The 26,377-nt window shown below is 41.6% G+C and overlaps 1 protein-coding gene across 7 annotated transcripts in view; it reads left to right on the top strand.

Moving 5' to 3' along the window:
* The window catches only part of STARD13 (StAR related lipid transfer domain containing 13), a 285,754-nt gene that overhangs the window by 257,064 nt on the left and 2,313 nt on the right, over nucleotides 1-26,377 (top strand). For all 7 annotated transcript variants that reach the window (XM_063394783.1, XM_063394784.1, XM_063394785.1 and 4 more), the window contains 9 exons: nucleotides 2,178-2,241; nucleotides 7,001-8,370; nucleotides 9,830-10,003; nucleotides 12,030-12,189; nucleotides 16,232-16,430; nucleotides 19,487-19,694; nucleotides 20,578-20,692; nucleotides 21,438-21,659; nucleotides 23,564-23,781. In XM_063394783.1, the coding sequence (XP_063250853.1) occupies nucleotides 2,178-2,241; nucleotides 7,001-8,370; nucleotides 9,830-10,003; nucleotides 12,030-12,189; nucleotides 16,232-16,430; nucleotides 19,487-19,694; nucleotides 20,578-20,692; nucleotides 21,438-21,659; nucleotides 23,564-23,781 (2,730 nt within the window). The remainder of the gene's footprint in view (nucleotides 1-2,177; nucleotides 2,242-7,000; nucleotides 8,371-9,829; nucleotides 10,004-12,029; nucleotides 12,190-16,231; nucleotides 16,431-19,486; nucleotides 19,695-20,577; nucleotides 20,693-21,437; nucleotides 21,660-23,563; nucleotides 23,782-26,377) is intronic.

The following is a 26,377-nucleotide window of genomic DNA, read 5'->3' as shown; positions in this document are numbered from 1 at the left end:
TTTGTTAACATTATAGACAGGCATTCTTTTCCCATGTTTTTAAGCAATGGCATAACAGTGCAGTTCTCCTCTCACTTCAGCTGGGATATTGGTGACAGCCTTTGTAGCCAGAAACTTCTGGGTTTTTTTCTTTTTGAAAGACTTGCTGAGGAGTTGGCTGTCAGTCATCTGATGACTTTAAACTGATGAGAAAAGCTTTCTGCCACCACTGGCACATCAACAAGGCAAAAGAAGCTGAAACTGACTTTGATTTGAGCTGTTAGTACCAGACAAACTCACAAATATGATCATTAGTTCTCTAATTTCTCTGGCAAATCTTTCCACAGCCCTGGAAGAGCCCCAAAAGACATACCAATGTTTTGTAGAGGAGTGAGTTTAAAAGCTGGGGTTGAACTCCCTGGAGCCCAGTAAAAAGTAGATTTGGTTTTGGTGGAGCAAGTGTGGAAATGTAACTACAGACTTTTCCCATCAGCACAGGCCAGCTGACAAAGAGGTTCAGGGACTCCCAATATTAGCCAATATTCATCACTCAGAGGAAGCTGTCCCCAAAGATAGAAAACTGGGCTGGAGTCCTTTGAAAATATGTCTGTGTGTCTGTATACTTGGAATCTATATCAATACACACATTTAAACTTTTTGTGCTCAAAAGAAGCACTGAACATTATTCAGCCCCAGGGCCCCAAGAAAATGCCACTCTGGGTTGAGAAATTCTGTGTTTGGGCAAAGAAGAAGTTTTGCAATAATAGATGAAATCCCAGAAGAAGATTTGTGGGCAGAAGGCTGCAGATATAGCTATACAGCCACAAACCCTGGAATTTATTTCAACATTGCTATCATGCATGCAGGGTGTGCTCGTGCATACATTATACCCAAATTAATACCATGAGCACAGGAGTTTTCTGATGCAACATAACAGATTTATTGGCTTGAGTTAGGGAGGAATATTTGATCTACAAATGAGCAGGTGATATTTTGAGAGGGGATTTTTATTTTATTTTTTTAAGGAAGATTCACATTTGGTGGATTGGTTCTTTGTTAGTGGTGGCAATTTGGAAGGTATTCTAATATTAGAAGTTCTGCGGAGGAATATGCTAATGCCATAATCTTCTTATGTTATGTGAGAGATTTTATTATTGGTCTGATACTTCTTTCATGTGTCTTTGTAACTTATCACATGCATTTCAAATGTTAAGTTCTGGACATTGGAGACCTCTCCCTGCAGCCCAAAAGCAGCAGGGACAGGTCTTGCTATAAAGACACAGGAGATGCAGGCAGCCAACAGAGGAGTGCTGCAGACGTGGCTCTCTCACTCTGCCTCCCTTTATTTTGAAATTCAGTCCTAGAGATGGAAATATTTAACTTTGAGCCTCTGCTTTTAGAAGTTGGATGGTTTCATGGATCAGGATTTTTAAGTATAAATAAAACCAAATCAATTATCATTACCACAGTTAGTTCTCTATTGAAAGAGCATGTTTACTTGTCCTCTGGCTGTCCTTGCACATGGACACACACACACAAATTGTAATTTCAACTCACTGTCGTCACAGGATAGCCTTGGATTTAAGGAGAAGGAGCCTTACAGAGACTCTGGTAACATCAAATTTGGTCAAAAATAGCTAAAATATTTATTTTAAAATGTTGGATTTTTTATATGTTGGGTGTGTTAACCTGTGTATAAGATCCACAGATACGAGAAAGAAACTACTGGCTTTGGAGAAACCTTTAAGCAAGAAGTTTTTTATATCACCTTTTTAAAAGAGGTGCCAACTGCCAGAAATGAGGAACTGCAGCTGGTTTTTTTGTTTGGTCTTTCACCAGTGCTTTGAAATCCCCATTTTAGACCAATTATGTTACGGTCCTCCATAAGGCAACTCACCTCCTTCTGTTGCCACTTTCCCAGCTATCACAGGTGTTTGTTTATAGTTGTTTCCTGTGCCAGGTATGGAAATGTCTATGAATTAAAAAACAATCTATCAAACCTGGCTATCAAGTAAAGTGAAACTAAGGGTCTCTTTCCATGCAGAGGTCATGTAGATGGAATAGATGACCAGTATCCTTCCTGAAGCTGTTCTATGCGGTTGGCACCCTAAAAGATAAGAGAAAATGTTTTGGACTTGAAAAAGATCATGCCCTTTAGTCAGAGACTGCTAATCTTTTGAATTTGCTTTGCCCTGTAGACGACTGAACACACTGAATAAGTGCGCCTCAATGAAACTCGATGTGAACTTCCAAAGAAAAAAGGTAAGGGAACTTCATTAAATATACCCTGGCTTTTGTGATGGGACCACCCCAATTTAGCCTTTAATTCCGTAATGTTCTTAAAAGTAAGTTAAGTTTGTTTTACTTTGAACATGCATGTCAGCATTATCTAGATGCATGATAATGTGAATTGCTGAATCTTGAAATGATAAATAGAATAGAAACTGTCAGTAAATGCTATGTGTGTTAGAAGGGCTCACACTGTACTTAAACTCTACATGTGTGCAGTTAAAGTTAGTGGGCAAGAAGACAGTAGAGCTTCATTAGATTGGCTTGTTTGTCAATGCCATATGAGTACACAGTGGAAAATCCTGCTCAGAAAAAATGGGAGCTGCTCAGATGAAAATAACAGCTTTTCTTTGTTTCTTGTACTGACTTCTTCCCAGTTAAGAATATGAAAATAAACTCTGTCATCCTTACAAGCTCCTGTGTAACATGGGAATTATCTGAGCATAAAGGGTTTCAGTGAGGGCTGCAGAAACAGCCTGTTGATTTAGTGAATTTTGTAACATGTCCAGCTTTAACTGTTGAATGTTTGGTTTTCTGGTCACAAACTCCCCAAAGTCCTTGAGTGTTGTACACTGGTAGTTGTCAGCTCTGAGAAATCTTGGTTTCTGTTTTTCCTTCCTAGAGTTTGTCCAGTGCTTTTTAAAAACTGCCTCCGAGAGCTGCATTTTTGTTGTCTTTGCAAACTCAGTCGCATCATATTCTATTCAGTGTTTGAGGGAACTTGAACAGGGGATGGTTTTAATGTCCAGATATCCTGCTTTGGCACATGTCTGCTAGTTTATCTGTGTTCTAACCTCTTTAGCTTCTATTTTGTCCATTTCCTGGAGCTGCGGGGACTTCTTTTCACTGCATCAGGGGTTTTTCTTGTCTTGGGTTTGATGCTGTGTTAAAAAGGGAGGATTTTTTTGTGTTATGTTTGTTTTTCATTAATTTTTTGCTGTACTCCTTTGTGTTCTGAATGGACTGAAGTCCTCAGCTGCTCTCCTTGCAGATGGCCATTAATTTGTGGTGGCAGAGACATGGCTCTACTTGGTAATTTTTTAAGAGGACAGAAGTTAGTAGGGTCCATACCTGCACAAGGCCACAGAGAAGCTGAGCACAGAAAAATGTGGGCAAAGAGGAGTTGCAGGATATTTTAGTCCACAGATACAGAGCAACTGAAAGTAGAAGAGAGTGTGGGTGAGAAAAGGGAGGAGAGCCTGCTGACAGGAGGAAATGTAAATGCAAGTGTAAAATCCAGAAACTGGGTCTGAACTTGATCACCAAACTAAATAAATCTTTTAATGTAGACACTGCCTTTCCTAATAGTCTCTCTGGTGATCTGAGCAATGAAATGCAAAATCAGGCTTCTTTGGAGCTTCAACATAACAGGTATGCACAGGGCTAGCACAGCTGCCCTGATTCACCAAAATATGGCCAAGCAAGCTGCCAGGCAAGGTTCCTGTGAAAGCCAGCACAGCATGAGCCTTCCCCACTGCCCACTCTCCCACCCAGACCATTCCCACTGTGGGCTGCTGCCTTCCCTTGGCTTCATCAAGATGCAAGCAGAAATCCTCACGTATGTGTTGCAAATATGTCCGTAAGCGATTTGGACAGACAGAGATTAGCCTTTGGATTAACTGCCTTCTGCAGCTGTCGATTTATGAGAATTCCTGCCCCCAGCTGGAAAAATGTGGTAGAATTCCACCGCAAATAAATCCACTATTTGCCTTTTGTTAGCGTCCCTCCGCATTTCAGGCAAGTACACCCTCAGTCAAAAAGCTGTACTATTTTAAATCAGCTGTGACAAATCTGTGAATCAAAACCTCTTTCTCTTTGGCAAATGTTACCAGTCACTCCTCAAGAAACTTGCCCCTTCTCATCTTCCCAAACATAATGGTATTAACAGGACTTTTGAATATGCTCCACAGCCGTGCACTTGATTTCACCCCACGTCAGTAGAAACATACAGTCACTGCTCCAAAATGTCTGCTCTGCCTGTGTCAGATGAATCATTGCTTTCAGACCTTCGCTTGATCCGTTGTCCCCCTAGCTGGTGACATGTGGGTGGGCTAAGTGCTCTCAACAGTTTTTTTTGGACAGTTTTGTTTGTCAGGACACTCAGATATCTGACAAGAACAGTGGGTCATTCAGGATGTTCGTGGCTTCCAGAATTTCTACTGATTTCATCAAAAGAAAAGCACAGTATGTCATAGGACTCACAGGGCAGCTGAATTTGTAGTGAGTCACCATGGCAGTATTTCAGCATCCAGATATTTCATATTTGCCTGATTTTGCTTCAGATGAAACATAAGTATGTTTCTTTATCGATTGAAAAGAACCCAAAACGAAGCCTTTGTTTAATTGAGCTGACAATTTTGACACTGAAAAGCCTCTGTATTTTCTGACTCTTGGGCAGAATGTAATACTGACTTTGCTGTGGTTAGAGGCAAAACTTGTTTACTATCAATATCCATTTCTGTTCATCTCTGCTTTGTCAAAAAAACACAAACTCAAACAAAAACAAAAAACCCACAAACTTTTGATTTAAAGTTTATTTACCACTGAATTTATTTTTATTTCTGTCTTCTGCTCTGTGCTCCCTTCTTGGCGTTTTTCGCAATGTCTCTACCACTTTGGCTACTTTAATCGATTCCAGCTTGTAGAAAATGCAGGCTAAATCCTGTCAGCTCATACAGTAATGTCAGTGCAGCTACAGGGATTTGTGTCAGCCAGGAATCTTCTTTAAGGTCCCTTTGGCATATTGCAATGTAGAACAAATTTTAAAATATGTTTATCCTATTGGCTGGTGCCACCAACGCTTCAGCAGTGGTATGCTTTGTAGATATAATTACCACTGCTAAATATTTAAAAGTACATACCCTTGTGGTTTTTAAAATATCTACTTTGTGGCACTACTAAGACCACAATAAATGGATTTTTAAGTTCCTGAGGCTGTGCAGTCCTTTGGTCCATGCATACAGCAAGCTGTGGAGTTAAAACAAAGGTAGCACTTTCTGATATGCCATTTCTTCCCTGCAGACAAAAGGCCAAAGCAATATTAGCCTTTTCTAGCCCCTTCCCTCATACTTCACTAAGAGCTCAATTTTTCTCTCTAACAAGCCACAGAATGAGGATCTCCACTCATTCCTGTAAACTCACAGGAGCACTGCACACCTCAGCGTTAACAAAAGGAAGAAGAATGCCTAAACCCAAAATTTCACAGCTATATTTTATTTCATGATTTGGACATAATCTAAAACATCTGGCTGATTTGAAGTGATAAACTGGCAAAAGTTTATGGCATCAGTGAGACCTGGCACGCTACTGATCCCAATCTCCAGCTTTTGAGGTTTCACATTAATCAAGGTTTTGGGCGCTCTTGTAAAACCTGGTTTACATTTTTCAGTTAGACAGGCCAGCAAAGATCTAGTCACAGATTGGAGATAACTTTACCGTCGAAACTTCATATAAAAATATTTCTAATAATAGACTTTTAAAATGAGGATTTTTCCAATCCCAAAATAGTCTTTCTGGTTTAGCACCTCATTTTAGTCTGACAGCCTGTCATATTTTACTGCCTTCATACTGCTTCCAAGAATGTGAAGAGCTGTTTGGATGTCATGTAGGTGAAGTTAGTTTGTTCTGCTTTAAAACAAATGCACAAGAATAATGCAGTATAAGTCCAGTTCAAAGGCAGGAAAAGGGTACTCGTTAGCAACTGTGGGCTTCATGCTGAAGATGTATCTTTTTTGTTTGAGCAAACAGATGAGAAAAATGTCTTAGGGTGAGGTTTTTATCTAAACTTTTTTTCAAGGCACACGTTCTCTGCATTGCAGAGTAGCTCCTGGAGCTGCCTAAACATAAGCACAGCTCTGCACACCTCAGGCTGAGGGATGAGACCAGGAGGGGCTTTGGGGCTGCTGCTGCCTCAGGAGAGGTTGGAGGAAGCCAGAGAAAGGGGCCAGGCTGCAGGTTGCTAAGTTTGGAGTGCCTCTGATGATGCCTGCAGTGGACACAGTGGTTGCCACTGTAGGAAAGCTCACCTCAGCTGCAGATACTGCCCCATCCCAGCCTGAGCCTGGCTGCTCCTCCTGCCCACACCCCATGGCTGCCTTCTCTGCTCTCCTTTGCCTGCACTCAGACACACCCTAGGCAATACTGCCAATTTTTTTTTTTGTTGTTGTTCTTTTAAGCATCATGGTTATTTATCTGTAGTTATGTTCCTGAAACATAAATCTAGTTAGATGTATCTGGCCTGTGAAGTTTATAGATGTTTATTTAGTTCTCACTGCAAAACTACGTGCAGCACCAGATATTTGCTGTCTTGGATTTTTAAATAGCTCACATTGATGTAGTACCCAGTTACTTCCCTGTCTTTACATGTGGATCCTAACACCATCCCTGCAAATCAGGAATCCTTTACTTTGGCCTTTCAAAACTTTTTTTTTCCTAAACAGTCACTGTGGGCATCAGCCTTACACAATTCAGTGCACAGGCAGTCTATGGAAGCCAAGAGGTATCAGTGGGACTCCTAACATGGAGAAGGCTTTTATTCCTTTCATGTTAAGATGTTTGTGGTCCTTAGAATTAAATGAAAGAGGGTATTATGAAAGGACTGATGACCAGTCTTCCATAAACTTGGTTCAGAGAGACTGTTGCCTGTTGCTCACCTGGAGCAGCCCAATCTTGTTAATTCAAAAATCAAGTTAGAGCACACAGTTTTAACATGTGCCACTTGCTTTTTTTCCAGAGTGAAGATTCAGATGAGGAAGAGCTCTGTGCTATCAGTAACAAATGGACTTTCCAAAGAACCAGCAGACGATGGTCTCGGGTGGACGACATTGACGCGTTGCTCCACCGATCCGACAGACATGGCTCTTCTGGGGACATTAAAATGAAAAACACGACCAGCAGTGAGAGCGTCCTGACAGATCTGAGCGAACCCGAGGTGTCGTCGATTCACAGTGAGAGCAGCGGGGGCAGTGACAACAGGAGTCAGTCTGGCGCTGCCAGGAAGGCCTGCGACTGCTCTGCCCATCATGATGCGGAAAGCACCCTGCTGCAGGACTCCACTGCAATAAGCACCGCCCTGTCCCCCAAGGACTGCCTCAAGAATGAAAATCCAACACGAGCCAGAGCAAAAACCTTTCTAAAACGCATGGAGACACTAAAAGCAAAAGCTGTGCATGGAAAACTAAAAGGCTCAGGAAGAACAGGTCCTTTAGAGATCAGTGGACCGGTTCTCCAGTTTGAGCCGAAATCCTTGAAGGACATGCACTGCGTGCAGATAGTCAATGGCGATCTCCAAAATTTGGGGCAAGATTCAGTCAAAAGAGGGCTTCCCTTTTCTGCCAAATCCAGCAGTGACAGCAGTCAGTCCGAAAACAGCAGCAGTGGGGTGAGCACGCCGTGTCTGAAGGAACGCAAATGCCACGAAGCGAACAAGAGAGGTGGGATGTACCTGGAGGACCTGGATGTTCTGGCAGGAACGGCCTTACGGCAAGTGGTGGACCAAAACCGCAAAAATGAATTTCATTCCCAAGAGAACTTGGTTGTGCACATTCCCAAGGATCACAAACCAGGGACCTTCCCAAAGGCACTTTCTATCGAAAGCCTCTCACCTACGGACAACAGCAGCAGTGTAAACTGGAGGACAGGCAGCATCTCTTTGGGAAAGCAGAACTGCTCCACTCCAAAGGAATCCGGACTGATTGCTTGCTGTCCCAAAGAGAGCAGAATTAGTATTTACGACAATGTGCCAGGTTCTCACTTGTATGCTAGTACTGGGGACCTCCTGGACATAGAGAAAGATGTCCTTTTTCCTCAGTTAGATGACATTTTGCAACATGTCAATGGACTGCAGGAGGTGGTCGATGGCTGGTCAAAGAAGGTGTTGCCAGGTCTGCCAGTTGGTGATGTGTCAACCAGGGAGCCTCCATCATTGCCTTTCCAGTCACCTACACAGATCACTCTCGATTTTGAAGGAAACTCTGTGTCTGATGGCCGGACCACCCCGAGCGACATGGACAGAGATGGAACATCCCTGAATGAATCCGAAGCCACTGGTGTTAGGGACAGGAGAGACTCTGGGGTGGGAGCATCGCTCACAAGGCCAAGCAGGTAAGTAGCAAAATTTTGTATACAAATCCACAGACTGTGAAATACAATATAACGAACCAGAGGTTCTCAACCTGGGAGCCAGAAGGCAAAGGGTACCATTAGAGTAGTGTACATGCTGTATGGAAATGGGGACTTCCCAGGGAAAGGTGGGACTTTGAGGGAAGGGACGTCCTGCTGGGGAGATTCTTACATGGAATCGATGCAGAACTAGTTTAATAGAGCAAAATAAAGCTTTTTTTATCCCTTGACCCATTGATTACATGGTAGGACCCTGTATATGTTGCAGGATGTATTTTTAATTTGTCCTCTAAGTTATGCACCCAGGACTTTATGAATCTGTAGATATATACACTTTTTAAATGCACTGATCTGCTTTCAGAATGTGCCCCTTTGTGCTCAGAGAGAACTTCCCTACTCTGCCTCAGCCCCTTACATGGGTGGGATGAAACGATGGTGAATGATTGACTTCTTAATAAAGTGAAAAGTGGAAATTTGTTAATAGTTTGCAGACCTGTTTGAAGTCAGAGTGATGAGCTCCTGCTGAGCCAAGTATCAATGGTCCTGGGCAAAAATTATGTCGGCCAAAACTGTTGTATGTAGGATGGCTTTGTAAGTACAAAAGCAAGGAGAACATAACTAGTATTTTCTGATACTGGTATTTCTGATAATACTGGTATTTTCTGATCTGCTGTCAGTCTTGTCACACCCTCACAGAAGACTCTGCCATGCCATGGTTTGCTGCTTCCTCTGCTTGCTCACCACCACCACCACAAAGGTGAAAGTGAACTGGAGGAAACTATTGACTAAATGAGCACTGCCAAAGTTTGTAGGATTTGAGCCAGAACTTACATTATGTGAATCAAGAAAATATTTTTTTTTCTGGTGAATCTAGTACACAGAGAAAGTGCATTGGAGTAAAAAGATGTGAGTGGTTCAATAGCTTGGTGGTTATAGCTCTAGCTAAGGAGACACAGGTTTAATCCTTTTTCAAAAAAAATCCTTCAGCATTTAATAAAAGAGATATTTGGAGAACCTCACCTCCAAATATCTGAGCAGTCAGGTCAGTCCCCTGGGAGGTGAGGGGCTAGGCATCAAATACCAGTTCTGAGTCAGGCAAAGAACATTTGTATCTAAATCTCCCACATCCTGTTGGAAGTGTGTGGGCTAAAGACCACAGCAGGCAGCACTGCTTCCCCAAGTGTAAAGACAGGGCCCGCACCCACTTGTGAATCTAATGGTAAAAAGACAAAACTTGGGCATTCCCAAAATTAAAGAGATTGACTAAACTGTTTTATTTATCTCCAAGGTACATTTTCTTTCAGCTGACACACCACAAGCCATCACGTATGTGTGTGTTTATGTATGTTTTATGTATTGCCCAGGCCTATCTCACAGTACATCATCTTTTCTGCCCAGCTGAAGCAGTTCTCTGATTTTTCTATCCTTCCTTTTGCTAAAGGCAATTGCGATGGCATAGTTTCCAAATCTCTCATCGCCTGAGCCGCTCCATTGCATCGCTTCACATCAGCAACCAGACAGCAGCCCAGCTGAATCTGCTGCAAAAGTTCTCTCTGCTTCGTCTCACTGCCATCATGGAAAAGTATTCCATGTCAAACAAACATGGCTGGACCTGGTGAGTACCACTGGTAACTGGAAGGAGACTTCGTAGAAAAAAGTAGTTTCTTCTAATTCTGGTACTTTGTTAGTAAGTAAATGCAATTAGAAGGAACCATTGACTTAGAGTGTAGGATCTGAAACTTTCCATTTTAACCCATTGCTGCCTAGAGGCTTGTTGGCAAAGTCAGAAATAGATCCTGGAAATCTGACTTCATTCCTGTGCTCTAACAGAGAGACTATCGTGGCCATCTGAACAATGCTACAGTTCCAGAAAAATAAACAGGAGTAGGAGAGAGTGACTAAAAAGTAGGAAAAGTTTACAATAAGTCCTACTCAGAATTCATTTGGTGATTCAAAAAGAAACAGCTGCTGCTTCATGTGTTTGATATTGCTTTGCTTGTGCTTTATAAGAAGGGTTAGAACAGTTATGGGACTTTTCTCTAGAAATCAAAGATGCTGGCTTTGGACCTGTGTCAGGGGGAGCTTGCAGCGCTGGCAGCTGTGAGAGCTGCCTGGTCACCCAGGGAGTGGGGGGAAGCACACAAGGATGGGAATGCTCACCATGTGGCTCCTTCTGTAGCCACAGAAATCTGCATGTTTGGTGGTACACAAACCCTGGTGGCCCAACAGATTGAGGTACACCAGAAATAGAAATGGGCGTGGATAAGGGTTTAAAAGGATCTGAGAAATAGTCAAAAGGATGGCAGAATCTTTCCCTAATACACTGAGGCACCCAGTCCAGATACAGTCTGACTTGATATTTGTATTGTGATTTTCGTGCTCAAAGCACCTCCCCAAAATCCCACTAAATTCATCTGTGAGTGACGTAAGACAAGTGTTCCTTCAGAAATGGAAAAATAGATACAATAGATACATGTGAGATTCACGTCACTGACATCAGTCATTAGGAAAAGTTAAAAGAGTAATCTGTTACAAATCTAATCTGAGAAAATCAGGTCGGCTGTTTGTGGTCAGAGGGAAAAGACATGCAACCCCAAAGCAGCCCATTATATCCAAGGCTGAGGGTTTGGGTGACCCTCCAGAGTTGTCTCTCTCTAGAGTGGGCAGAGAGATCGTCCAGACTACTGACTCTTTCTGAATCTCTGTAAGAGAACTAAATTCAGTAAGATTAATCCCCATTTCACTGCTTTCCTTTGGTGCACTCCCTGTGGCTAGCTGACATCTGCACTGAAATGAATCTCACCTTACTCAACTTCAAATAAGCAGACTAGAATACAGCTAGTTCTAGGTCCTGCTGTTTGTACAAGGTTTTCATCCTGAGAGATATTTCTTTTTTTTATAATCAGTTTTTATAATGAGTCTCTAAGGTTTTTTAAGACAGGGACTGTATATAGCTGTAGAGTTACTCACTGTACTTCTTCAGTAGCTAATTTAAAATGAGATTTTACTTCTTCCCACACAGATGACGAAACTCTTAGTCACATTCAGATCATATTCATCTTTTTTATTTTAATTCCATGGCAGTCATGAGTCCCAAAAAGGGAATCCAGTTGGTTCTTGTTTTCATCGACCAATTTTTTGAAGAAGGCAAGCTCACTAGCTTCACTGAAGTTACTCAACTAGAATAAATCATATAACACAAGGAAGGAATCTGACACATAGGGATTTCCCACCACCATTTCTTATTGTAAAGTTTTAGTCAATAGAAGTAATAAACCATGTAACATGTAGTACAAAGATCATTTAGCACGTTAGAGGACTGAATCTCCTTTTCCCTCTCCACTCAGGTTTGCTCTGCTATTTCTGTGAGTCTCTAAAAGATGCTTTAAACCTTGTAGGCTTCAGCTGGATAACACCTGTGTAATAAAAGGTTCTTGTTAGAACTGATTGTTATGTTATACCCTCGATAGCATCCACTTATAGACATTAAAAAATTAATCAATTATGCTAAGTGTAAACTCTCTGTGTACTGTTCATTAAGCATTATTTCACCATCTTTATTAAAAATGCCCTGGTTACCAATTTCTGTTGGTAGTGTTAGTCAGAAAGTGTGTAAATACCCTGATTTTGTTCATTTTCAGGTCCGTGCCAAAGTTCATGAAGAGGATGAAAGTCCCTGACTACAAGGACAAGAATGTCTTTGGTGTGCCCCTGATAGTTCATGTCCAGAGAACGGGGCAGCCTCTTCCCCAGAGCATACAACAAGCCCTGCGGTACCTACGGAGCAACTGTCTAGACCAGGTATGAAACTTTACTCCATGGACCTGTTGGTTTTTTCTGAATAGCCACTTTAAGCAAGCAACAGTGAGCATTTTTGTGCTACCAGGACTATTTGGAGATTATTATCTCTCATGTTAGGCCTCAATCTCCTCTGGTGATTTGATAGTTGGTGCCATACTAAAGGTTTTCCTTTTTGAGATTTGTATCCAGCTAATATGTTGAAATTTTGTAGCTGTAACCGTCCTGCTGATTTGTATACCACAGTCTACTTCAAAGAACGTTTTGAGATCTTCATGTGTATTGAATGAAACCTGGGAAGAGATCAGGACTCCCCACATCTAGATGTATCTGTACTGCTTGTGCTTGACTGTTGCCACTGAGGGTTAACTGCATTCACCATTTCACAAGATATGGTACAAAAGGTTTTATTTACTTAGCAAAGACAGAAAAGACCAAGAATAGAGCAAACTCAGCAGAATATTCCAAGTATTCTGTTGACAGAATCAGATAAATCCAGATAGTTAGGTCAGCAGGGGTTCAATGCCAAAGCCATTATGATACGTTGCCTTTTATAGTGTTCTTAGCTACAACAAGCCAGCTGGGACACCCTCATGCTCAAAGTATTTCAGATTTTTTTATTCCCTTCAGCCACAGAGGGACATGCTAATCATATTTTTACTGTTCTTCCCCTAAGGATGAGGTGTATTTTTATGAACATAAAACAGGGAGAAACCCCCTGGCTGTTTATGTTCAGTCCTCTACTGTCATTGACCTCATGTCATATGACCTCTTTCATAACTGCCTTTAGATAGTTTTTAGTTCGAAAGCAACCAGCACTTTTCTCTGCAGACTTTGGTGCTTTCCTAGCTCTGAGCACATACAAAGAGTGGAATTAGTCTTTTCTGAATCTTCACATTTTCTAATCACCATTCTGGTTGCTGTTCAGGTTTTTTGTTGGGTGAGAGTCATCTTCCCCAAAACTGAAATCTGAAAATTAAAGGTGTTCCAGTGAATCACAACCATTTCCCTTTGCAGCCAGTGGGAAAGACTCAGGTCCTTCCTATCAGTTCTCTCTGTAAAGGGATCCTGTCGTGGTCATACCTTGACATCTAACTCCACAGTGTCAAAAGTGAGATGAGATGAGTTCTGCCAGCCATATGTAGTGCGGGAACTGAGGGGCGGGATGAAGAGCTTGTCAGAAATTTATTGAGAGAGGATGAAAGGGAAAGATGCATAGAGACAAGCAGAAGTGATATACTCAGGAGCTAACATGCCTGGTTGCCACGGTGCTCATCTGGGTTTGTGCACTGTGCTGGGAAAGGCAGTGTAGGAAGAAAAGTGATGCAGCAAGCCTGGAATTAGTGATGAGATTGGAGGAGGAGACGCCCAAATAAGAGGAACAGGAGATGTCAGGATAGGGATGGGCTTGTCAGCTAAGAAGCAGAGCAAGAGGAAGAAAGAGAAGAGAGAGGATTAACTGGGGAGAATGTAAAAGGGAGTATAAAAGAGAAAGAAAAAGCTCTTGAGAGATTTGAGGCAGTTAAAAGGTATTGGAAGTCACAGACAGCTCCATTTGTGTTTATGGGCTGGGAAGCATGAGAGCTCTGTGAAGGTCCATTTCAATTCAGCTTTGGTTTCTTCTTGGAGTAAAATTGGGAAAAAAAATTAAAAAAATCAAAAAAAAAAAAAAAAAAAAAAAAAAAAAAAAAAAAAAAAAAAAAAGAAGAAGAAGGAGGAGGAGTGCAAATTTGGATCCTTTAAAATATCTTTTCACCAAAAGCCTTTCTAGGCAAAACACACCCGGCAGTTCAGCTTCGCTGCTTTCCAGTTACTCCCTTCGTTCCCATTTAATTCAAAGTCTCTTAATACCTCGACAGAGACCTGGGCAGCCTCCAGTCTCCCCCAGCATCTTCCTTACGTGTCTCTTCTTCGTGCTGCAGAAGGTGGGGAAGAGTTCAGAATAGGTGTCAGAGCTTCTACTGCACACACGTGGTAAAGCTGAGATTGCTCTAAACCATTGCAAGGTCTGGCTCCTGCCACTGAAATCCCTGAACTGGCATGAGGAGCCCCACAGTTACTTGTAGGATATGTAGTTCAGTTTCACTTTGTGAAATAGAAACTGTTTTGCCTTTTCCAGCTGCATCTTTATTTCTGTCATGCATCATAAGGCTGCTTGTAGGGCAGATAATCCACACAGCATGAGGATAGTAAAGAGATTGGGGCAGACTAGCCTCTGGATTTTTAGTCCCTTTTTATTTACAGATTAGGTCTGTAATAATGCATAACAGAGCCTAAAACATATTTTTCTATTGAGTGAAGAACTCTGTTGATTAATTATTAATTTTTTCCATTAATACAGAAAAAAGAAAATAAGAGTTTGAATAAATGTCTTTAAACAGAGATTAAGGGTAGCAGAATGATGTGCAGCAGGACATTGCATGGGTGAGATTTGACATCTGACCTCTCAAATCAGACTTAGCTGGAAGTTTTTAATGGTTGTTTATACCAGCAAGGACAATTTCCATCAAAAGGAGAGAATTGAGCCTCTGCTCTGACATTTATCTACCGCAGGCCAAAACTTTATTTTTTGAAGAGAATTAGCAAGTTTGTCTTCTTCATCTTCAGCACACATTTCTAAGAGGAAAAGGCATTTAAAAAGAAGACGAAAAAGGGAAAGGGAAAACCAGATGAAAAGAGCTAGATGCTCTTGTATGTTCTTGTCAGGAAGAAGAGCAGAGCTTCACTTGGGATCATAAATACAGAACACAGGGCACACTCCAATTCTCTACCTCCTGTACATAAATTTAGTTCTCAAATGACACTAAATCCATCAATAAGAAGACATAGCAGAGCTGCCTCACAGCCAGTCTGGTGCAGCAGCTCATCTCCATATAAATAATTAAATAAATATACTCCCTCACAGAGCTGTGATCTGTGTAATTAGTGTCATTAATTTATAAGGTAACCAAAATCCTGAATACCCTCCAGGTGAGCATGGGGGGTGTTGTAGAGAGAGGAGGCTCTTCTGTGAACTCTGTGCTGCTTCTTGCTCAGAAGTCAGGGGGAGATGGCCAGAAGGCATTATTCCCTTGCCTTTACTGTTTGTTGACAGACTGTGCCATGCAGGAAGCTGCACACATCCCCAGCGAGACAGCAGTCACAAAGGAACAAGGGTATATCATTCCCAACTGGAAATGTGCCTTTCCCATAGGTCTCTCTCGATGTTTCACCTTTTTCCCTGTGGAACTGAAGGGAAACTGTGTTAACACTTCCCAAATGAAACACTGTAAACTCACGTGGGAATAAATAATATGGTTGAGACCCAGGAATTCACCCCAGGGGGAATTCCACGGGTGGAGGACAAGAAAGGGCAGCCCTGCCTTGAAGGCATCATTTGAAGAATTACCACTTCCTTTCAAAATAGAAAGCAAACAGGATAAAAATGTATCTTAGTGACAGTACAAGTAATCCCTCTGTGGCCCCCACTTTCAAACTGGACTTTTCAGTGGGATTTGGGAGAACTCTTGGAAGCAGAGAGCATGAAAGGGAAAAAAAAGATTTCATCTTGATTTTAAAGATCTACCAGGAGGTACTAATCTTTTGCCACAGCATTTATTACTTAGATAAGCATAATATTTTCTTGTTAGTCTTCAAAATATATACCCAAATAAACATGAGGGGCCAGATTCTCAGCTGGAGTAAATCAACAGACAGTCATCCAAGCCAAGCAAGGCAGGCTGATTTATATAAGCAGAGGATCTTGCTTAAACTTCTCAGGCAGCAGAGAAACCACAAGGCATTCCAAACCCTCTCTCTAGAATGGGACAGAGCAGCAGCATTATTAACCCCTGCAATACTGCTGTGAGAGCCTGTGCTTGCCTGTGAGACTTGTGAGACCATCAATCTCATTTGCACATTTTCCTCCCTCTTGCCTAGAGTGAAATAAGCAACCCAAGCTTTGCTCATGATCAAAGTCCCCGTATATCAATGTACATAACACATAGATATATATTCTTCAAGTGCCAGTTTCCCTTTCACCCAGCTCAGTACGGGACGTTTTCAGGTGGGTCTGTTTCGGAAATCTGGAGTGAAATCCCGAATCCAGGCCCTGCGTCAGATGAACGAGAGCTCCCCAGAAAACGTCAGCTATGAAGACCAGTCAGCGTACGACGTGGCCGACATGGTCAAGCAGTTCTTCAGGGACTTGCCGGAACCTCTCCTCACAAGTAAACTGGGAGAGACTTTTCTGCACATCTATCAATGTAAGTTGATATTTCTACATATTTCTATCATTATAACCAATTAGGAATTGTTATATATTATATAGAAATACACTGTAAATAATTTTGGCATGTTAACACTGGATAGGTTTCTTTCTGCTGGCCTTTGAGATATAAAAAACTCCTCTGCCCTCAAAATCTTTCACTAAGAGGTCTTTAGAACCACCTAAACGTTTCAGTGTCAAATTTAAAGGAAAGACAGTGTTCATACCAGCCTCAAATCAGAAAGAAGACAGAAGTATAGGCTGCTGGACATAAAAATCATGAAGACTCATATTTTTGACAGATTTCTTTAAACTGGGCTCCTTTTTAATGCACTTATATAAATGAGTCTTCTGAGAATGGAGAAGTGGTACTTGACCATTAGAATACGTGTCTCTGTAGGCCCCTTTCTTGCTGTGACTTTTGATTGTTTGTTTTTTTCGTTATAGTCAAAATGTACGTGCAAGCTGCCTTCACATAGATCATAAGCTCTAAATAAAGAAATCATAGAGAAAGAAAGAAACCAGGGGATTTCTTTCTTTCCAGCATAAGAAATCTTCAGAAAAATCTGAGACTCAGATTCATCAGAATAATGAAAGTCCCTGTGAACCAGGAAATGACTGTGTATCTCTTCTTCAGACTGAGGGAGAAACAAACAGTGAGGAAAACATTGAACAGCCAGAGGAATTAGTTTTTTTCCTGACAATGTCCATTATGAGGGCTAGTCAGCCAGCCTAAGCCAAATAATTGGAAGCACTAAAGAGATGTGTGTCTAGTCTTTTCACTTGCAGACGTTTCAGCTGCCAAAACAATAGAAAGCCATTTTAAAATACTGTATAATCCCACTGCTTGAGAATCTCAGATACTTCTGTTGCTTCCCTTTACTATAAAAATCTGTCTGTGGCACACAGTCACTAATGAATTTACCATCACAGTGTCTGTAGCTGGTAGAGAACTCTGGGATGCTGGATGTGAGAGACAGCACTGTAAATTTATTTAGTGGGTTTGGCTGTACGCGATGTCTTGGGACATAAGTTAACTGCAAGAGTTGGTGCCTAGCCCTGGACCATCATTTCCCCTTCTTTCCTGCCCACAAGTTGTCTGCCTGAATGCACATTAATAAGCTTGTTCAGAAAAGCAACAGGAAATCTGGCTACTAATAAAATGGCAGTCACAATCATTTCCATGGGGAGGTGGCCAAGGAGAAGATAATCCACTACAAGGACATGTTCTACATGTCCTTGGAAACAAATCACCTTTAAACTATTGCTTGATGAAAATTGGGGATGTCTCATCTTTACACAGAAGACACTGCAAGTAAATTACCCTCTTGCTAAAGGCAGAGAGACATGGCAGATCCCAGTGGCATCAGCATAAGCAAGTCTGTAGCCAGAAGGGCTCCCCTTTTCCAAGACATGAGGCTGAATGGGGAAATATTGATATCAGCCAACAAAAAATGTAAAAAGAGGCGTGGGCTGACTCTGTAATGTCTGCATGGTAATGCAGTGGGAAGTGTGAAGAACTCCTCTTACACTGGTCAGAAGGGGAAAAAAATGAGCTAGGAAAGATATTCTCAAGATGCATCAGGAGTTAAAGGATTTCAGAAAGACTTGAAGATGAATCTCTTTAAACAAGAAAAGACAGACAGAAAATACTGTTTGGATTAAGAATGAGTAGCAGGGTTTTTTCCATGTCACCACCAACAAATATATTTTTGTTTCAGACAGTACTGACAAAACTCCTTTCACAGAAAAAAATGTTGAAAATTTCTGGGATACCAATTGTATTTCATAACATCTGCAATTAAACTAATCTGTAGCTAAGACTTTTTCTTGTCCTTTGTTCTGTTAAACAAATTTTTAGTGTGAAGTTAGGAAGGATTTTTCCTTTCCTAGTGTATTGGCAGGGGATTTCTGTTTTTCTGGGACTCACTGAAGACATTTTTCATATATCCAAGACCTTTTCCATATATCCAAAATGGCTTGAATTGCTGTAACACATAGGATTTGGGATGAGATGATTAGTGTAGTAGTCTATATGGCATAACATTGATGAAACTTTCTCCATTTTCCTAGAACTCCCAGTTGTTTAATGTTTACCTGTCACTTGAAGCACTGGCTGATCTTCTGCTTCATGCACCAGATCCATCAGAGCAACAATAAAGGGGAGGGAGGAATTACCAGGAGGTGTTGTGGGAAGAAAAGACACATTGCATGGATTTAGCAAAGGCTCCTCTGACTTCTCAGAAAAACCTGGCTTTGCTACTTTCAGAAACTTTAGAAGTATTGAGCTATGTTCATTTTGTCATTCATGTCTGAAAGCTTTTAAAATAAATTGCTTGTACAAGGCTAGCAGTCATATCTTAAAAGCTGGCTGTTCTCTCTACTGTAAATCTGCTTTTTTTCCTTCTTCCATTCAATTATAGAGAGTATGTAATACCCAGAGGAGGACTGAAAGTCCAAACTGAGAGAACTTAGGGTAGTTTTAGAAATGAATCTGTCTGAGGTGCTATTTAAGCCATATCCATTATTTCTTCCATTAAACTCTTCTACAGTTTAGGACACAAATGTAAGTGTTCCTGAAGCTTCCCTAAGACTTTTAAACTTCTGTCTTGCCAGGGTACAAAGCAAACCTGAAAAACACCATTTAAAGCTATGAGTACTGAGTACTAGTCTCCTTTCATAAATTTCAAATGAAGTCCTGTGCTTTTCTTGGGAGCAACCCTTCAAACAAACAGAGAAATGCCAAACACTGGCGAGGGAAGCTGTGCTTTGTGGAGGAGCAAAACCCAGCTCTCCAGAAGCCAGCTGATCTTTTCTCCTTGGTCTCCTGTCATCTGCCTCCTCACAAAGCCATCTCCAAGGTCGGGAAAGACCTCTGTGAGTCAGCCATCAACCTAACACTGCCAGGCCCACCACTGAAACACATCCCTGAGCACCACATCTGCGCGGGTTTTGAACACGCGAGGGGCTGTGAATGTCTGGGGTGACTTTATCTTTCCTGCTCCTTATCTGATCCTACAAGTGACCCCCTGCACGTCTCTTGCCCCTTCCCAGATGTCCCCAAGGAGCAGCGGCTGCAGGCGGTGCAGGCGGCCATCATGCTCATGGCCGACGAGAACAGGGAGGTTCTGCAGACCCTGCTCTGCTTCCTCAGTGACGTCACCTCCGTGGAGGAAAATCAGATGACTCCCATGAACCTCGCTGTTTGTCTGGCCCCTTCCCTTTTCCATCTCAACATAGTGAAGAAAGAAAGCTCACCAAGGTATGTTTCTTGTCAGCATTATAAATAGTCACATCCTGAACACAGAGTGATGCTTTCAGTGGTATGCAGGACAAAATTTTCCAAACCATCTGCTTTGCAGCACACATTAAACAGGGCATGGCTTCAGTAAGAGGGGAAAACCCCTGCTGCAGAGCCAGAAGAAACACTTGTTTTCACAAGCCCAGCAGGCATTTCTGGTTGTCTGTTATGAATATGCGGTGCCTGCTTTCCATGTGGAATTTTCAGTGGGGCACTAGTGAGTTTTGCATGACCAATGTTGACTTCTGTAAAGGAAAAGGGGTTGATTTTGCTCTGGTTGAAAGATTAACCATGTTTTAAACGATTTTGATATGTAGATTTTCAATGAGTGGGTTTTTTTCACTTTCAATTTACTGTCTACATTCTGCCATTCGGGAAACAGGGTTTATTTCAGGCCACATTAAGGTTGTAACATGAGTGTAGACTAAACAGGGCATAGCCCAGCTAAACATTAGTGGTGCCTCTTGACTTTTTTCCCCTCCCATCTGGTTCAGAATACACTGAGATTCTTGGTCAAGTATATGTATAACCCGTGTCTGAACAAGGGCTTTAAGCAATAACAATGTAAACCACTTTACATCATGTCTGTTAAAAATCCATTTCAAAATGTACAACACATCATGCAGAATATGCATAACCTTTCCTGCTTTTACCTTTGGCTGAGAAATACTTTAGGTAAACATTTTTTCCTTTAAAAAAGGCCCAACAGTTTGAGCAGTCTTGGTGATATATAGAAACTAAAGATAGGGGGGTTTCCTCTCTGATGTTGGGAGTGTCCTGCTGCTTTTTGCTTTCATATTAAAAAGATTCAGCTCTTTACTTGAGATACTGAATTCAATTACAGAGTAATACAGAAAAAATATGCAACAGGGAAGCCAGATCAGAAGGACCTCAGTGAAAACCTGGCAGCTACTCAGGGACTTGCTCACATGATAATGGAATGCAACAAACTTTTTGAGGTGAGTGAGAGACTCAAACAACATTATTCATAGCACATAATTCAGCACTCTTTGAAGTATTTATGTTTATGCTTATATTTTCTGTCTTGTGTTAGCTCAGAGATTGGTGCCTCACTTATTTGTAAACTTGCTTCATCCAAAGTTTATTTATCTCATTTCTTTATGGCAGTTCCCTTTTAGTATTCAAAAGATGCAGGGTGATTATTCTGTGACAGTTTTCAACCCAAACCACTCGATTAGGAAATTTCAGTCTAATTAAAATCAAAATCTGCTAGTGTAAAATTTTATTACAATACTTTTAAGACCGCAATTAAAACTTACTCATCTTAAAAATAATTGCTTTATTTCTGTGTGTCGTGCAATAAAGTAAAATTCACATAGAGAGCTGCAGTCATTCCTGCAGCTACTTACACTGCAGCTGGAGGAGAGCACATGCTCATATCTTCTTCCCCCAGAAGCACAAAGCAATATTTCTGAGGGCTAAAGGGGTAACAGTGGTGTATTGACATCCAGTTGATCAGTCTAATACGGTTCTGCATGAGTAGAGCTGTTCTGAGCCATGGGCTGTATCACTGGACTACTTTGATGTTTCATCTTGCCTAAAGACAGAGATTGGTGGGCATTTTACAGATGGTAGGTTCGTGCAATTGCTGAATGGTCCATCAGCCTAGAAACACATTGTCTTAAGGAAAAGTTCTCAGCAGGAGATTTTCCCTATGTGTTTTCCCTCCCTTCTGTGGCACAGGTCCCACACGAGATGATCACCCAATCCCGAAACTCCTATGTTGATGCAGAAGTGCATTCTCCTACCCTGGACGAGCTTGGGAAACAAGTGGATGAGGAAGGAGGGAACTATCAGATGTACCTGGAAACTCTCATGCAGAATCTCCAGAAAGAAGCAAAAGAGAAATTCAAAGGATGGGTCACATGTTCCAGTGTAGAGAACACAGAACTCGCCTACAAAAAGGTAATTTGGGGAGACATGAAAGAAGCAGTAAAGAAACCAAAGCAAAATGCTGCTCAGTTATGGGGCACCCTGGCATTTTGCACAGCAAAATGCACACCCTTCTTTCTGGCAAGGTACTCTTTTTGTTATTATTTTCAAAAAGATCACTAAAAGCAGTTAAAAATGTAATATAATAGTGATTCAAGTATGAGATTCCAAAAAAAGGCACACAAAGCAAGCTGGGGTCTCCAAAATAGATTAAGTAAGTGATATAGCAAACAACACAACCAGAGAGTGAGCTGAGATGTTAAACAACAGAGAACATTACCTGGGCAAGCTCTTTGGGGGATATGAAAAGTTTCTGACCAGTTCTTGATGTTTGCTAGCAGTTTGGAGAGCACGGCTAGAATGTAGGTAATTACAAAACTTCTTCAGGCTCTCCTATGCTTTTTTAAGCAGACCAGTTTTATCTCTGATCCTTTTGTCATTTTTTAATGTGGAGTTTTGATACTGCAGCTTTTATTAAAATTCCTGAATTTGTTTTAGGCTCCATCACTTCAGGGAAAGCCAGGCCACTTCAGTGATGCAGAGGGTGCTGCAGGGTCCCTGCAGAGAGTGGAGTTCAGGGCTGCTGGAAATGCAATAGCAAAGCAGAGGTCTCCAAACCAGCAGCAGCTAGCAGGAGGAGGGGATGGATTAGGGGTGGGTGACACTAATTAGGCAGGAGAAGAGCACTGGGAGGAATGTGAGGTCTGGATGGCAAGGGGACAGGAGGCAGCATTACCCCAGCTTGGGAAAGTGCAACCCCTCTGTCAGGGCAAAGAAATTGCAATTACTGTGGTTTGTAGCCAGCTTCTGTGGGTGACCTCTCCAGGGAGGGTCTGTGGGAGGTTGGGGACAGAGTAACAGGGCTCAGTGGGAGCAGGATGTGGGAGATGGGAGAGAGGGGATAGAGGCCTGTAGGGCCGATGGTCAAGGACCTGTGAGACTACAGAGGGGATTGGGGGTCTGGGGCTCCAGGGCAGGGGAAATGGGGAACTGAAAGCTTTGGGGAGAAATAATTACAACAACATGAAATAATTTAAGGCAGGAGGTGTGTAAGGTGGGTTTCTAGGGAAACAATCCTGGGTCTGTGCAGGTACTACAGGTTTCTGAAGTACTCACATTGGTATATGAGAACAGTAGGGTAGGGAAGAGTTAGAAAAGCAGGGCTTGCAAGAGCCAGTGATTACAGTTAACTTGTTTACAGCCTGAAATAGGACCCATAAAACCATGCAGAAAAGCTGTATGTGTGCATTTTAGATATTTACCTTGTGCATAGCCCAGCACTTTCTGCTCCCCTTTCTGTAAGCTGTGGAGGTGTTTCAAGACACAGGATCTGTGAGCAAGGAGGAGTTAGCAATCAGTCAGTGCTCTTTGAAAGGTGTTTTCCCAATATCTCCCTTGCAGCTATTTTGGGGAGCAAACATCTGTGTACCTGACACATAACTGAACCAATGTATTAACCAGGAGGGTTAATGGACCCTCAGTCCCAGGTAGTGTATAAGATTGCCAAAAGTGGTTGCTTTATTTCAGCCCAGGGTTTCAGTCTCTCATCTCTTTTCACTTCTGCAGACACATATTTGTCATTATACTTAGGATGTTTGGATTTGGATGTCTGTCACACCAGAAGTAATGCAGAACCTCACTGGCATTATGGAAACTAATCCAGACATATTCTGTTGTGAGAGCAGAGTGATGAATCACTTCAGATTTCCATCCTGGAGTAGTAGAGCAGCAATAGTAATAATAGTAATGATTAGCTGGGAAATATGAATGCTCTCAAGCTGAAATCAGACACACACATTGAGATTTTGTCCTCAGTTATCATCTGAACACAGGCATATGAATTATCAGTGTTTGTGTTCTTGGTCACTTCACTCCAGGTTGGGGATGGGAACCCACTAAGGCTTTGGAAAGCCTCAGTTGAAGTTGAAGCCCCCCCATCAGTTGTCCTGAACCGAGTGCTGAGAGAACGTCACCTCTGGGATGAGGACTTCTTGCAGTGGAAGGTGGTGGAGAGCCTGGACAAGCAGACAGAAGTTTACCAGTATGTTTTGAACAGCATGGCTCCTCACCCTGTCCGAGACTTTGTCGTTCTCAGGTAAGCTGAGGGCAGTTCTCTGGTAACTTTGCCTCCTCCAGTGCATAGAGGCAGATCTGGACTTATCCTTCACATCTGTGTAATTGCTCTCCAGGAACTCTACTTCTGGGCAGCAGTGTTGATTTCTCAAACTGAATTAGTCATACACCTAGAGCATGCTGACCTTTTCTCTGATGTAATTTGAGCAGCACATACTCCTGAGGCCATAAATATCATTTCTTCCTCAGAACAGATGTCTGGTAATAGCTGCTCTTCTCTCTCAGCTTTGTTTGTTGTCAAAATAGTGCAAATAGAACCCAATTGTTTTTTACGCTGCTTTTGCTGTTCTCTGGGGAATGTTTTATGTTTAAGAGCCAAATGTTTAGAAGAGAAGATAGTGGTGCTTTTAAGCTAAGGCTGTTATACAGTGTCTATATAAGTTATTATATTAAATTTTCAGTTGAGTCTTTGTAAGTTAATAAATGCTGACCCATAAAAATCCTAGTGTGGAAATGAGCAGAAAGAGGCAGTGGATTTGTATTCTCATTTCCAGGGGATGACTTCTCTCAAATAAATGTATAGCTGTGTATCAATATTCCACACTCAATCCCAGTTCTGCCATTGTCTATCTGCCTTACAGCACAGTCAAAAAAAACCCCCTCTTATACACCTTCTGCCTTGAAAATCCTGGTGTTTGCTTGCTAGGAGCTATTGTGGAGCTGCTGACATATTTCATTTACAGGGTCAGTCCTGAAGTTATTCATTTCAGGATGATTTTGTGCATCCCCGTTTTTGGTCCCCACTTCTTGTGATTGAAATGATGTGACAGAGAAATACAAAACAGTTTTGACAAAGGAATTAGTCCAGGGAGTCAGAATTGTATTAAAGGGAATGAAGATTGAAGGGAAAAGATGAGCCAAATAAAATATAATTACGAAAGTAAATCCCTTTTATGAACTTTAGTAGTCTCTTAAAGGATGACAACATGAAGATATTGTTGGTATAAGGGAAGAATTATTGGAACTCTTAGGGGAAGATGTAAAAAAAGCTTTCTGTAACCAGTGCTCCCATTACTCTTATTTCCTTTGCCCACCCATAGTATACTGGGCTAAATTAACTATTTTATAATCAAATATATATATTATATATAATTATATATCTATCATTATTTTGTAAATAATCTTCGTATATAATGTCATTAGCTAGAACCAGTGATAAATTTGGCCCTCTGCATGGCACCAAGAAGATCGTCTGTGAGCGGCGGGGAGGTTTTGATGGCCGTAATTTGGTCCTCTCATTTGCCACTTAGTTCACTATTAGGTTTCGTGGTGGTTTATGTTCTTTCAAGACCTGCTGTGCAGTCACATCAGTTAAAGGAAAATCCTGCTATCGAGTTCTCATTCTTTTCACTAACCCAGGCAGAATGACCCCCAAGGACTGAAATACATATCATAAAAATGAATCCTGGTGGGTTCTTGAGGGCTGAAAACAGCCATCAGGCAGATCTGTCAGATTCTGTTGTTTATCTCTTTTGATTGATATCATTACGTCTAGAGCAAGGTTAGCCAGCAATACCACAGTCAATTTAATACCTTATGATTGGTGGGAAGTGAACAGTGAAATTATAATACACCTCTCGGGACATGAATAAATATATTTTAACAGATGGCAGTTTTCTCCTTCTCAGTCAAAGTTTGGGCTGTGAAAGGATCAACTTAGTTGTTCCCATTTTTTTTCAATGTGACAGTCATAACAAGGGGATTAGGCTCCCTAGAGAAGACTCTGATGGTAAGAGGAGAAATGTTTCATATGCCTGGGATATGACAAAGCTCTCAGCTGCCCTGCACAGGCATCACTTTTACTAAAGAATCCACAAGTGTTTAATGTTCATTAAGTATGACAGCATTTTGGTGAGTTAGGTGCCTTGCCTGATTTTACTACTGTAAGGCATTTAAGGAACTACTGAAACTGGCCTAATTCCATATGACTGGGAACAGGAAACCAAAGTCTTCTGACATCTATGGGCTAGAGAACTTTCCACTTCCCAAATGTCCCAGGTAGTGCTGGGTAGTTACCAAAATGATGTGGGCACATCTAAACACTCTGCAAGCACTTCCAGGAGGTGGTTCAGCATTTCTCCTACTGCATCTCAGCTGTGATTTCCTTCTCCCATGTGTTTCATCTGTCAAGACAGCTCATCAATTTTATTAATTCCCAGGCACATGTAAAACCTTCTGGTCAGTATCTTCCTGCAGTGTCTTGAATAACGGCTCAGTTTCATGTAAGAAAAATGCAGAATGTTAAAATTATCTGCTGAAGTCCAAACTTCAACAGTCCTTGAAAGCAGCTTACCTGCTAAAATATGATACTTCCCAAGGAAGCATAATCCCTGTCGCAGACAATCCACAGCAAGATGATGCATGTTGCATAGCATAGTGGGAATTTCTCATTTCTTCCCACAGCATAGGAAAGAGCACAGACCTATCCTCTGAGATTCAGTGCAGATGAGAAAGATGTGAGACACGAGGTTATGTAGAGAATGCTTACAGAACAACAAAAAAATTTTAAGTATTAAAGTCGAGGTATCTTGAACTTGGTGGAGAACTTCTCCAGCATG

This window comes from Prinia subflava, chromosome 3 (assembly GCF_021018805.1).
Source record: "Prinia subflava isolate CZ2003 ecotype Zambia chromosome 3, Cam_Psub_1.2, whole genome shotgun sequence".
Classification (NCBI taxonomy): domain Eukaryota; kingdom Metazoa; phylum Chordata; class Aves; order Passeriformes; family Cisticolidae; genus Prinia; species Prinia subflava.
This window is presented reverse-complemented; position numbering and strand designations above follow the sequence as displayed.